Genomic DNA, 13,807 nt, shown 5'->3' with positions numbered 1-13,807 from the left:
AGTGGAAAAGATGCCAGTGATAATAAATTAAAATACATTTAATTTTGCGAGCGAGAAAGGTTTTGTCGGTTTTTGATACCAGCTGCACGCCATAATCATCTAGATTAGCTAAAATAAACCCTTGAAACATATCAATGTGACTGTAACACATCCATACAATACATGAGTTTTACTTTTTGAACACAATTACTTAAACTTTTCAGCGATAATGTTCAAAATTTCTCAGTTTACAGCTCTGGAGACAAAAATATATCTAAGAAAAATACCTGTTTTTAAAGAAACCTGTAAACATTTTAGAATGTATCATCTCTCATTTTAGTGCTGCTGTAGTCTGATTGTATCGGCATACATCACTGATTAAGTAATAAAGTCAGTTTTAGCTAATGACTCATTAGCTAATGTCAGCAAGAAGTATCAATATTTGGTTATGGTTATAACTGTATAACTTATCTAGTTTGCCAGTGACAGTTTATTTTCACCACTAAATTTTTAACAATATATTTTTACTATACATGTCTGCTGAGGACAATTAACAATAATTAACTTCTGTTCATTTTCTCCACAAAAATGTGGTATCTTCATGTTTTAATTAAACGTCTTCACAAAAAAGTAAAGTTATTCCACATTATACAGTGCACATTACTCTATGTAGCAGCAAAAACCACATGTACCTACTAAATTGTTAATAAACATGCTTGTTTTGTAAAAGAATGATCAGAAACTGCAGTCATTCCACACAATTTTGATGTAAGAGATTATATTATGATCATTAACTTATTTTAAAAACAGTAAAATGATCAGATCTACATGAACTCAAAGTAACAAGTGACGCAATGTACTTGCATCCTTTTCGATTAGCACATTAGCTTCACTAACTGCTTGCAGTCGTTAAATATCCATTGTAAGTGAATGTAGACAATATTAATAATATAAAGTTAGTTAATTTCAGTAATTCTTTTTAAAATTGCATATCATCTGTTGTTACCTCACACACATATTGATATATTTTAAGTATTTATTTTTGCTAATTAAGTTATGGACTATACAAAAACAACTTCTCACCTGCGAAATGTTGTTCAGAGGTCGCATACTATTAATTTTGTTTTGCTATAACAGCTGGAAGGGCACAAAAAACTGACTCTTTACTCGCGGAGGAAGAGCCTGGTGCTCCGCGATACAAGATGGCGACCATACGGTTCTAGGCAATTAAGTGAATTCCGCTAATGGTTGACTAGCTAAAGTTAGCAAGATGTACCTACATTTAGCTAATGGCTTAAATGTCATTTTTGACTATGAATTTTTCCAAATATTTTTTTTTTCATTGATTTTATTGAGGCATAAAACAAAATGTCTGCCGGAAGTTGTTTGCTTACAATATAGTTGGGTTCCTCTATATTTCACTTGTTCCATTTGACAGCTGCTCTTGGCTCCGTCAAATGGACGTAGATGTAGAGATTCTGTGTTACTATTAACTTCAGTCCTCGTAATACTTTTAAAAAAAATTAGACATTTTCTGAACTTTTACACCCTTAAATACAAGGGTATTATGAAAATGAAGGAAACTTTTTATTCCGTTTATGAAAATTGTTAGTCACAAAAATTTTCATAAAATAACGCCTTAATCTTGTGTAGAACACCAAAATATGACATTTTGAAAGGATTCCAGTGCTTTAATAGAATCAGAAATGTTATAATTGCACTGAATATGAAAATTAAAATATGCTCTACTTAAGTCAAAGGCATATAAAAACTTAAACAAAATGATAATAAAAGTTAAAATTCACCACAAAATCATAACCTGGCCAAATTTTATGGCATTTTCCTCAACACAACCAAATATGAAATATATTTTTAAAAGAGGCAAAAATTGTCAAAGGGACACAAGAGGGTTATTGTCCGCTCCAAAGCTGTCTCCAAAATGGGTTACCAGTGCACTAGCGGTTTTTGCCCTCACTTGTCACTTATGAACAACAAAATGGTGAATGTTTCTAGTGAACGTTCAAAGTAAACTAAGAGGGCCTGAAATAGAGTAATAAACTAAAATTTTAGTTTACCTCTGGCGTAGAATTTTTTTTTTCTTTGCAAGAACAAATTTTCATACAAAAGTAAACAGAAATGTGAGCACATTCAAAACTAGCTAAATAAAGTCTAAAGTTTATGCTGTGCTGACATTGGCTTTAAAGAAATACATGTTCTTAATTGGGAACGTTCAGCAGGTGGATCATTAAAACGAGTCATCAAACACATAATTCTCATTTCTTAATTTACCTATTAGTGTAACTCTCTTGTTTAATATTCCAACAATCATCCTGTATGGACATGAAAACATGTCAGTAGTAGTGAACAGACGGTCGTTCACCTCGGCCTTTAAATGTTGCCAGGACCCGCATGAAAAGGACCACTGTGTCTGTAAAACGCTGCAGATATTTTATATGTGATATTGCTGCGTAAATTGAGTTAATGAGATAGCAAAGCGGCAACCGCAAACATAAATAAAACAAACAAAAAAAAAACGGTTTTAGCAACAGCATTTCATTTTCTTTGGGTCATTTCTTTAAGACATTCTACTAACACATCAGCCACACGCCTGAAAGTATTTGGACGCATAATAATTAGTATTTGCTCTTTTGTTTTGTAAGTATGATTTTTCTTTTTCATCTCCAGGCGAATGCAAGCAGCGATCAGGAAACTACGCTGCTGCCACCTGGTGGTAGAAATATGAGAAGCATCCCACTAAAGAAAACATCTTTACAATTCTAGGCAGATTGACAGCGTTTCCAAAGTAAGAATCAATGCCTGTAGGTCTAATAAGATTTATAGCAAACTGACTGCGGGATAGAACCCTCAACACAGAGGTTGTGAAAGTCTTTGAGCACTTTTTCTTCTTAAAACTCGGGAATATTCTTACCCTTTTGCCTCCTTCGCATTCGACAACAAACTCGAACGGATTTTATGGATTGGCCAACACAACATAGTGGAAAATTGTGAACTGGAAGAGAATTAAGAAAATCTACCAATATAAATCTGGGTTCAAACTCCCACTTGTCTTGCCCAAGTATTTGAATCTTTGAGGAAGACACGTCATGAGAGAACGGTAAACAAATGCAAAGGCCGTCACATAAAATCACGAATAGAGAAAAAAATGCACTGAACCTTGTTGTTGAAACATTTTAAAAAGTGAAAAGGTTTAAGGGGTACATATAAAAACTTTTAATAGTCCCCCCGATCAGCACTCTTCTGTTTGATGACCGGCACATTGATGGAAAGTAATAAACAACCACAACCTTTATAGGACTTTTCTAGCCCTTTGTTGTAATCAAGGCTCAAGAGCGAAATGAAAAACTCTAAAAGGTCAAAACAGGAAGCTGCTACTCCTCATTTCTCTGTGTTTGGTGTGGGAGCACAAACAATCTCAAAGGGTTTATGGGAATAAACACAAAACTGAATAAAAGCATTTTGCTCTTTATTTCCACCAGCTCTGCATTTCTTGACGTTAGCTTGGTTTTCAGCAGTCACATTGAGACTTAAGGAAGTCCAGCATCAGTTTATTCTAGATGCAGTTTTGCACACTGAAGTCTGAAAAATATAAGTTAAGACAAGCGTTCAGCAGCAGACTGTAAACAGATTGGAAGCTAAAGAATGTTATTGCTGGATGGAGACCAAAAAGTGATGGTGAGGTTCCTACTGTAGATTTCAGCAGGTTTCATCAGTTTGCTACCTGCTGTGTGACTATTTTGATGGGATCTTCAGGCTGAATATACAGTCTGGCTCAGAGTTACTCTCATGGGGATGTGATCCATTAAAAGCTTTTTTTCTCTCTCTCTGTCTCTCTCTCAAATTTCAAGTTATTTTAGACCATTTATCAAAGTATAAGTGCTTGAACTCGGCATGAATGTCTGAAATACCAAGAAAGAAACAGAGGAAGGATGGATTGATAGATGGATTTAGGAACATTCATTGAATGCTCTCTGAAAGCAACATAGCTGAAGTTGTAGTTAACTTTAGAGAACACTGATAGTTGCCATAAGTTTACAAGTCAACGCTGAAACTAACCTTGGGAAACCTTTATGCAAGCTTCCCCCTGGACGTTTTCTGAAGGTTGCATCAAATTCGTAGTTAATCTTCAGCCATTTTTGATACAAATTTAGAAGATATTCCTTCATATTTCCCTGGTGGTCACACTGTCCTTGTTGAAGCTAACCTTTGGAGAATTCAGAAAACCTTTATGGAACTTGCCCTGGAGATTTTCTGAAGGTTGCGCCATGAAAATTGAAGTCAACCTTGAGGGAAATTTAGACATTTGCTAAAGTAACAGGGTTTTATCTTAACAATATTATAAATGTGAAGTTTGTTTGTTTATTCTTAAAATGTATTTTGTTTAGTCAAGGAGTTGTTTCTTCAGACATTGATGTATTAAGTTCAGCTATGACGCTCTACACGGTTGGTAGTTACCATAGCAACCAGCAGCTCCTCCCTCTTTTTCTGTTGCTGTCTGTAACTGTGGTATGTATTTAAGGATCAGCTTAAATACATACCACAAAATAATACTACTTTCTTTACAAGTATTATTTTTTGAGATATACTTTAGGCAAATGTAATATACAGTGTTTTGTGAGTAATTTTTCTATGTTTTGCATATGTTTTTAACTATTATCATTATTAATGTTGTGTATTTTAGCTATGTTTCATTTTACAACTGTTAGCTGCTGTCACCTGTACTGCTAACTTCTCATTGGGAACTATTGCTCTGTAGCTTATTGTATTTTATCTAATATATAAAAATGCTATTTCATTTGTGCTAGGGTAAAAGTGAAAACACTGCATGCTACTGAATGAAAATGTCAGGACTGAAAACTAGTAGGAGCTTTATGGAAATGAATAAAAACAGAATAAAAGATGACCAACGTAACTGGATATGGACAAACAATTCCTTCTCTTGTCAGCAGGGGGCGCCCATTGTCGTTTCCTATTTCGACATCATCTGATTAGATTCCTGACTTTGTCTCATCGGGTCCACTCGAACAGGAGACAGTCCACGGACATTGCTCTGCTGCAGGTAGTTCTTTTTTGTCATTTTCATTATCTATTAGGGACATTTATAAAACGACAAGGGGATGAGAACAGAGAGGAGGTGAGATGTCAGACTATGCATTGTTTGACTTTATTTGTTCTACTGTAGATTTCTAAATTTCTTTATCAGAGTAGAATGCGCTCTATCGATCCCTGAATGTCTTCTTGTCATGTTACGAAATATGGCTGCATGAATGTTTCCTCCTGTAAGTTCAGTGTGTGTCTCAGTTTTGCCTTCCAGAGAGGCTTTTAAACTTTCAGCAACAACTTTTTCTTCACGTTAGCGTAAATGTTGTTAAAAACAAAATAGAGAAAGCAACGCCACATTTTACGTTCTGATCACTATTACTGGGCTTAACAGAAAGAAATGATATAAATGTAACTTTTTTAGTCAGTGGCTTCATTTATTAGCTCGTAAAAGGTTTCGACTATGAGGACAGAAGAATGTGTGGTGGGAAGTGAGCTCATAATCTCCAGTAGGACTTCCATGTACGGAAGCACATTCATGCCAAATGAAACAAATAAAATGAATCAGATTTTCTTGGCCATATATGATTTTGAAAGTTGTTGGAACAGTTAGTGATATATAAATAAATAAAACTGATAAGGACATAGTGTAACACAATCTGAAGGGTCTCGAAGGCTAACAATGTTGCAAATCTTACGATCGATAAATAATAAAAATACATATTATCAACCTGCTGGTGATCGCAGACAGTGTGGTCATAAAAATCTGAGTGTGGACTCAAGTGGTCAGCTAAGGACAGAATTTGTGTCACACAACAACCAACCAGTGGAGCAGACTGGGAGGTGTAAATTTGACCTTCAAGGCGATTACAGAAAACAATGTGTGAGCGAGTTGCTTTTGTGATTAGCTTTTGTAGCTGAAAAAACGGCACAAAAAAAGTTAGATCTATTACTATTATCTACATGCCAGGTTAGGCAAAGAGGACTTGTTAGGTATCCATCTCTTTAAATAATTCATATAAAATGCTATGGAAGAAAATCTAGGGTGATGTAATACATCTGCAATAAAAAATATTTTCTACTTCTCTACAAATGGGTGTAAGATCACAACAAACTCTGCAAAAAGGACAATTGATCAGCTCTTACCGACTGTTGAAACCCAAACAGTTACTTAAGGGCTCTTTGAGAAACCAAATTAGTTTCATTGCTGGTTCAGTTTACTACAAAAACATCAGATCTTAAGGGCAAGAGAAAAAAAAAAACCCTGGATGCAATCAGTGAATGTGAATATAGAAACCCACCCAAATGAACCCACCCAATCCATTCCACCATGACCAACATTCCTACTCAATGACTGATGCATATCTGTCTGGACAGATATGTATCCTGTGTGTCGGTGTCTGCTGGAAAGTTGGGAACTACCTGTATCTACTTGTGTCTGACTTCAGTATTGGCCCCTATATAGAGTTATTTTGTTTCAGCTTGTTTTTGTTGTAAACTTTCTTGTTGTTGAACTCATTTGCATACCAGAAAAGGAATCTGAGAATTTACCAAATGCAGTTGTTTTTAACAGGTTTAAAATAAAAGTAGCCTGGCCCTTTGATATTCTTGAACTTAATCGCATTGGAGGGGTTTTATGGAACAAGACTTTGTTTAAACTCTTGCCCCAGCGCCAGAATCATATTTTAGACATTTCTTCTAAAAGTCATGGGAGTCTTGGAAATTGTGTCTTTTTGCAAAATCTTTGTACTTTTCATGTTATCAGAAAAAATAGGGCTGTAAATGTGGACCAATATCAAGATCCAATATTCATATCCAATATTTCTTTAATAGCCAATGACTGATTTTTTAAAATAATATTATTCATATGTATATTTCCCTACACCATTCTTAAAGATGACCACAGTGCTGACATTGCTACTGTGCTTCAATTAAAAATTCCATGATCCTGTGCTGTCTCACTGTCACATGACCAAACAAATACCACATGACATTACAAGGTGGAAATGAACATTGGTTTCAGGGGCAGATTGATTGACTTTGGTAGATACCCAGAATATTTTTGCCTGATGTTTCTTTACAGATGAGCTTGCCTCCCTCCAGTTGATGTACAGTAACAAATAAGAACATTCTTTCACATTACAGACATGTTCCTGTATCTTCTGGGCCTGGTCGTGCTCTTCTACCTGTTCCGCTGGATCAGAGAGCTCCCCAGGGTCGGTGACAAGGCCAACAAGTATGTGTACATCACGGGCTGCGACACCGGCTTTGGGAACCTTCTGGCTCGCCATCTGGACAAGATAGGCTTCCGAGTGATTGCCGGGTGTTACACTGAGAAGGGAGAGGAGGAGCTGAAGAAGGCCTGCTCCAGCAACCTGATCACAACACACCTGGATGTTGTGTCGAAGGAGAGTTTGGCCAAAGTTGCAGCCATGATTAAGGACAAAGTCGGAGTGCATGGTGAGTTGGTTGTAGATGGACAGACAGGCATTTCATTGAGAAATTTAGCAGGTTGTTCAAGGTTGTATATGTATTTGGGTTCCTTGCAGGTCTCTGGGCTTTGGTAAACAACGCAGGTGTTGCTGTTCCCTCCGGCCCCTGCGACTGGCATACCCTTGACGATTACAAATCAATGCTGGACGTGAACCTGAACGGGGTTATCGGAGCCACACTGAGCGTCCTGCCTCTGATAAAGAAGGCCAGGGGCCGAGTGGTGAATGTTGCAAGTGTGTTTGGGAGGATCTGTGTCACCGGGGGCCCATACCCTGTCTCAAAGTTCGGCGTCGAGGCTTTCAACGACAGCCTCCGGTGAAATATTAACCTGCCCTATAAATGTACTACTGCGCCAACACTGGCCTTTTAGTGTTGACAAAGATGACATAATTTCCTCAGGTTCACCATGGCTCCTTTTGGTGTCAAAGTCCTTTGTATTGAGCCGGGATTCTTCAAGACCAGCGTCACAGACAGCGAACTCCACACCAGGAACGTCCAAACGCTGTGGGACAGACTGCCGCAGGACATCAAAGATGACTACGGGGCTGAATACATCCAAAAATGTAAGCGCGAAACTTTCGTTCCTGTCAATTGTCTTCTTTTATTTGCTTCAACAGACTTCTCTTTTGTTCCAGCCAAAGACGTGATAAAAGAAAAACTTACCCAAATGAGTGACGGCGATCTGATGAAGGTGGTCAGCTGCATGGAGCACGCAGTCTCCGCCACCTGGCCGCGCAAACGTTACTCCCCCGGCTGGGACGGCAAATTTTTCTGGCTGCCAATGTCATACATGCCAACCTGTTTTGTTGATTACTTCTTCCTGAAGAATGCCATTCCCATTGCCAAGAAGTTACAGTAACCCTCCATCTATGCATCCACTTCATGCATTACCACTCTGTACATCTTAGCTGACAATGCACGTTTCAATATTAGCAGTCGGTTTAGTCTCGACTTGTTCACTCTAATGACAAGGTTGAGCTGCTCTCACAAGGACACTGTCAAGGCCACCTTATCTGCTGCTTGAAGTAAACTCTTTGCATTCATGATAGTCAGGTGTTAAAGGTTAAGGAAAAGCAATAAAAAGCCCAACCTGCTTTCAGTTTGGTTACAAAATTAGGCTAGTCTGTGCACATAGAAATCAATTCGACCTTTAGATGTTAGACAATCCAGTGTTTGGCTCAAAATAAGCCCCAATCACTACCCCTCCACCACCGTGCTCGACAGTTGGTATGGATTTTTTTTTTAATGCATTTTCCTTTATGGCAAAACATTTGTTTGGAAGTTGTGTTCAAATACAAGTTTTCAAAACTATGTTGTGCTGCAATTTCATTTTTTCCTTTCAAATAGGTTAAACAGTTGTTAGTTTATGCCCTTAAAATTACAGAAAGATCTTACATTCAACATGCTGGCTGCGGTCTGTAGAGTCTGAGAAATTGCACGGTCTGAGTTTTCTGGGACATTCACAATTTTTAGCTTAATCATACAGAATTATGGGTGAGAGCTGTTTGGTAAGGACTTCAGATTTCTTTCCAGCTTACCATAAATAGCAAAAACAATTGCTCTGTTAAGATCCTTGTCTTATCAAATGCTTTAGGACAACTGCAGTCAGCTTGGAAAGGTAATTTTTCACTAGTAAAATGTCCAAGATGTGCTCTAATCTGTATAGATTTTACATTCTCATGCTGAAATATTGGTAACCCTAAAAAGTTGGGATTAAGCTACTCAGGTGTCTTGCCAGATACTTACAGTGTCTTGCAAAATTAGACTTCAATGTTTTAAAATAACCTTAAATTTCCACTTTCTTTCCTAAACATAACTACTTTAAAGCACATTACCTTACCACATGAAGTGACAAAAAATAAAAAGTTTCCAATTTGTCTGTTTTATTTCCAAACGCAACAATCTGCAACACAACTCAAAAGTTTTACAGCTCAAGTCTGCCATCTTGTGGTCACAATAGAGGACAATCATTTCATAAGATTTCTCAAGGAACAGGCCTCTATTACAGCTAAAGCTCATGAAATATGCAGTTGACAAGTCTGTTTGTGTAAAGACAGTGGTTTATTCTATCTTTCACTGGAAACATTAAATAGAACTTTCTTCAGGGCGACAAGACAGGTACATTTGTATTTTTGACATGTTTTACAAACCAAGTGCTCCTAACCATAGGACCCTCCCCCTCTGCTCAGAATGTTCAGGTGTTTATGAGTGCTCCTCAGCCAGCTTCTCAGCTTTCTGGACCACTTCCTCAATGGGACCGACCATGTAGAAGGCCTGCTCAGGCAGGTTATCATACTCGCCTGGAACAACAAAAAGCATAAAGTTATGAAGTGTGCGTTTCAGCTTAAATGTAGAAGTACTTTTTACAATACTTGCCTCCAAGGATGCTCTTGAAGCCCTTGATGGTTTCTTTCAGGGGCACCAGTTTGCCCAAGTGGCCTGTGAAGACCTCAGCCACCTGGAAGGGCTGAGACAGGAAACGCTGGATCTTGCGGGCGCGGGCCACAGTCAGTTTGTCCTCCTCGGACAACTCATCCATACCCAGGATGGCGATGATGTCCTGAAGGGACTTGTAGTCCTGCAAGAAGGCTAACCAGTTAGCTTGTTGACTATCAAACAGGTCTTCATAACGACAAAAACAATGCAGCTTCCCCAACCTGAAGGATCTTCTGCACGCCACGGGCGACGTCGTAATGTTCAGCTCCGACAATGTTGGGGTCCATGATACGGGAGGTGGAGTCCAGGGGATCCACGGCGGGGTAGATGCCCAACTCGGCGATGGCACGGGACAGTACAGTCGTGGCGTCCAAGTGAGCGAAGGTGGTGGCGGGAGCAGGGTCAGTCAAGTCGTCAGCGGGCACATAGATGGCCTGCAGAGAAAACAAAGTTTCGCTTCAAGTTTCTTTGATCACATTATTTTCCCACCAGAAAGGTAGATGTTGCTTAATTCTGTGCAGCAAAAATAACTCATTTTATTAAGTAGATTTGAGATTGTGTTTTGCTAAATGTTTACCTGCACAGATGTGATCGAACCCTTCTTGGTGGTGGTGATTCTCTCCTGCATGGTACCCATGTCAGTGGCCAGAGTGGGCTGGTAACCCACAGCAGAGGGGATACGACCCAGCAGGGCAGACACCTGAGAGGGCGGTAGGTGTTTCTTTTAGCAAAAACCTTCCCCTTGGTGAAGATTCCTTTGCTGTGTTACTGGTACAAACCTCAGAACCGGCCTGTGTGAAGCGGAAGATGTTGTCGATGAAGAGGAGCACGTCCTGACCCTCCTGGTCACGGAAGTACTCGGCCACGGTCAGTCCAGTCAACGCCACTCTGGCGCGGGCGCCTGGGGGCTCGTTCATCTGTCCGTACACCAGCGCCACCTAGAGGGGGAGAAACAGACTTTAACCAGCCCGTCCCATTACTGCATGGTGGATGCGTTACTTCTTTGAGGAGGAGTTCGAGCCCCACCTTAGAGGTAGTGTCCTTCAGGTTGATGACACCAGACTCGATCATCTCATGATACAAGTCGTTTCCCTCACGGGTCCGCTCGCCCACGCCAGCGAACACGGAGTAACCACCATGGGCTTTGGCCACGTTGTTGATCAGCTCCATGATCAACACAGTCTTTCCTACTCCGGCGCCACCAAACAGCCCTGAAACCACAAGCAATGTCACTGCGTTGCTACAGAGGATTTTTCCACTGGAATATCATGATTTCCATTTAGGAACAGAGAAAGCATTTTTAATTGATTCAAAAGTGGCTGTTGGAATATGAAAGTGAACATTTAAAAGTGAAAAACCTATTCTAAATGTAGCAAAGGTTAATGGAAATTATACTGTTTCCATTTGATTTATTGTTTAGTCTTTGATTATTAAAAGCATCCTCCAGCTCCAATGTTAACGTATTGCTTGAAAATGGTCTCAAAATGACATTATCGTTTATTGGGACTATTTAAAAATTGTGGCAGGCCCCAAAACACAACAGTAGTATTGGTCACCTTCCAAAAATAATGGCCCATTTTAGGAAAGTTTTTTGTGCCTAAAACAGGGGTGTCCACAGTTGGTCCTGGAGGGCCGGCATCCTGCATGTTTTAGTTCTCTCCCTGGTTTAACGCACCTGGATCAAATGACGGCTTATTAGAGACCTAAGAAGAACATTGACATGCTGAGAAGGTTGTTACTACCACCAGGGAGAGAACTAAAACATGCAGGATGCCAGCCCTTGAGGACCGACTTTGGACACCCCTGGCCTAAAACGTCTTTTGGAAAGAAAGGTGAACTAGCTCCACTGACCCCGAAAATTGCATATGCTGTCATTTATAGATTTTTAAGAAAAACTGGAATCAAGACCTCAAAATGGAAAATATGTTAAGTTTTTTTAAATTACCCCCCCCCCTTCAAAAACCGAACTACTCCTTTAATGCTAATACATACCAATTTTCCCTCCCTTGGCATAAGGGGCCAGCAGGTCCACCACCTTAATGCCAGTCACCAGAATCTCCTGCTCCACGCTCATGTCGGTGAATTCAGGAGCCTCAGCATGGATAGGTGCAGTCCTAAGGGAGAAAGAGTTAAACAGTTTCTTTTAATCCTTAGGTATGAATGGAATATCTCAAGATTATAGATATTTTACTTTGACGCACTGTTTGGTGCTGATTGGACCCCTTTCGTCGATGGGCTCGCCGATCACATTCATAATCCTCCCCAGGGTCTCGGGGCCCACTGGGATTCTGATGGGGGCACCAGTGTCCAGAACCTTGTGTCCACGAACCAGACCCTCGGTACCATCCATAGCGATGGTACGCACTGTGTTCTCACCTGTGAACAGCAAGTAGGTTCAGCAAGCTTCTACAAACATGAAATAGTTTTGTTAGTTGAAGATTTAAGGCTCACCAAGATGCTGAGCAACCTCCAGGACTAGCCTAGAGTCGCGGCCGGTGACCTCCAGGGCGTTGAGGATGGGAGGGAGGCCCTCGTCGAACTGGACGTCGACGACGGCGCCGATGACGGCCACAATGCGGCCTGTGGCGGCGCTTGCGGCGGCGGCAGGAGCGACATAGTCCCTGCCTGCGGATGGATACATAATTGAGCCCTACGTGAATAACACTGCTATTCACACGTAACCCTAAACTCTTTACAATATTTACTCGGAGAATTCTTTATCAACATTTTCTGCAGGTTTAAAACAAACTGAATATTTGTTTTAAACACCTTCCATGTGGAGAAAACATGAAAATACTACACCGCCCCATCGGAGGTTGTGTTTTGAATGACAAATGAATGACGTGCACTCTAGTTTACACTTTCTGCAGCTCCTAAACTTATCGGGACATATTCTAAGAAGTGTAGATTTCAGATTTGCCCTCTTTAATCGTTTATGTCAAACTAACAGCGTCTTTCTTTGCAGAGGACCGCGTAACCTTGCTAATCTGCTAACCTAGCAGCGCCTCATGTCATTTCACAAAGGTCATTTCTAATAACATTACAAACTACACAGTCCACTTGTTTTCCAATGCAACCCATTATTCAATATAAGCATGCAAGTCATTATATATGCATGTTGTGTTTCAGAGTAGGTTAAACTAAAGTAAAATCTGGCATTTTACCACAGAGGCCTACTACGTCACCGGCAGGCTAGTCAGCGTGTTGCTAGCCCCAGCTAACGTTAGCGCTGCCCTCTCAGACTATCAACAACATTTTAACGCAAGGTTTCCTCTCGGAAACCGCCCAGCCTGTAGGGGACTCACGCGAAAGAACAGCCGGGGATCCAACGAGGGCTTTCAGGGGCTGGACCCCAGGCTTGAGAGCCTGCAAAGCCCCGGAGCAGCAGCGTCCCACAGCTCCTAACATGGTTAAAATGGCTGAAGGTGGAAGGAGACGGAGCGACTCGGAGCTTTATAAATCACTGAGCGTCCCGGCGGACTGCGCTTGCGCGAAAGCTCGAAGCCGTTGAACTGGGCATGCGCAGACGCAAAACGCAGCCAGCTGACTTTTTTCTGCCCTCCACAGAGCTGGACTGTGTGGCAGTGAATGGGACAGCAAAAATAAAAGGTTAAACATATTTAACATGTTCTTTTAAATGTGCCGTTCATCTAATTTTGACTACCAACAGGGTACAACAGGCCCGGTTTTGCTGTGGAGGGGAATGTTCTACTTCTCAAGAGTAAAGCTGCACTAAATTTCTTTCTAGAGATGTATCCCAGCACAGAATATACTTTAGCCCCAGCTATACGTAGCTTAAACATACTCTCCTGCACATCTTAACACTTATGTTGTCTTATCA

At 40.3% G+C, this 13,807-nt stretch overlaps 2 protein-coding genes across 2 annotated transcripts; one reads left to right on the top strand and one right to left on the bottom strand.

The window, feature by feature from the left end:
• The first annotated feature begins 4,943 nt into the window (after positions 1-4,943).
• LOC116715818 (retinol dehydrogenase 7-like) lies at positions 4,944-8,841 on the top strand. The gene is made up of 5 exons (XM_032556500.1): positions 4,944-5,056; positions 7,183-7,497; positions 7,587-7,845; positions 7,930-8,093; positions 8,166-8,841. The coding sequence occupies exons 2-5, from the start codon at positions 7,185-7,187 to the stop codon at positions 8,387-8,389; spliced, it is 960 nt and encodes a 319-aa protein (XP_032412391.1). The 5' UTR covers positions 4,944-5,056; positions 7,183-7,184; the 3' UTR covers positions 8,390-8,841.
• Positions 8,842-9,570: 729 nt separating this feature from the next.
• On the bottom strand, positions 9,571-13,450 carry LOC116715816 (ATP synthase subunit beta, mitochondrial). The gene is made up of 10 exons (XM_032556493.1): positions 13,272-13,450; positions 12,418-12,591; positions 12,168-12,342; positions 11,959-12,080; positions 10,993-11,177; positions 10,746-10,904; positions 10,544-10,666; positions 10,188-10,400; positions 9,907-10,108; positions 9,571-9,830 (listed from the first exon to the last, which is right to left on the bottom strand). Exons 1-10 carry the CDS (start codon positions 13,372-13,374, stop codon positions 9,733-9,735), a joined length of 1,554 nt encoding a protein of 517 aa, XP_032412384.1. The 5' UTR covers positions 13,375-13,450; the 3' UTR covers positions 9,571-9,732.
• Between the last annotated feature and the right edge of the window lie 357 nt (positions 13,451-13,807).

This window comes from Xiphophorus hellerii, chromosome 24 (assembly GCF_003331165.1).
Source record: "Xiphophorus hellerii strain 12219 chromosome 24, Xiphophorus_hellerii-4.1, whole genome shotgun sequence".
Taxonomy (NCBI): domain Eukaryota; kingdom Metazoa; phylum Chordata; class Actinopteri; order Cyprinodontiformes; family Poeciliidae; genus Xiphophorus; species Xiphophorus hellerii.
This window is presented reverse-complemented; position numbering and strand designations above follow the sequence as displayed.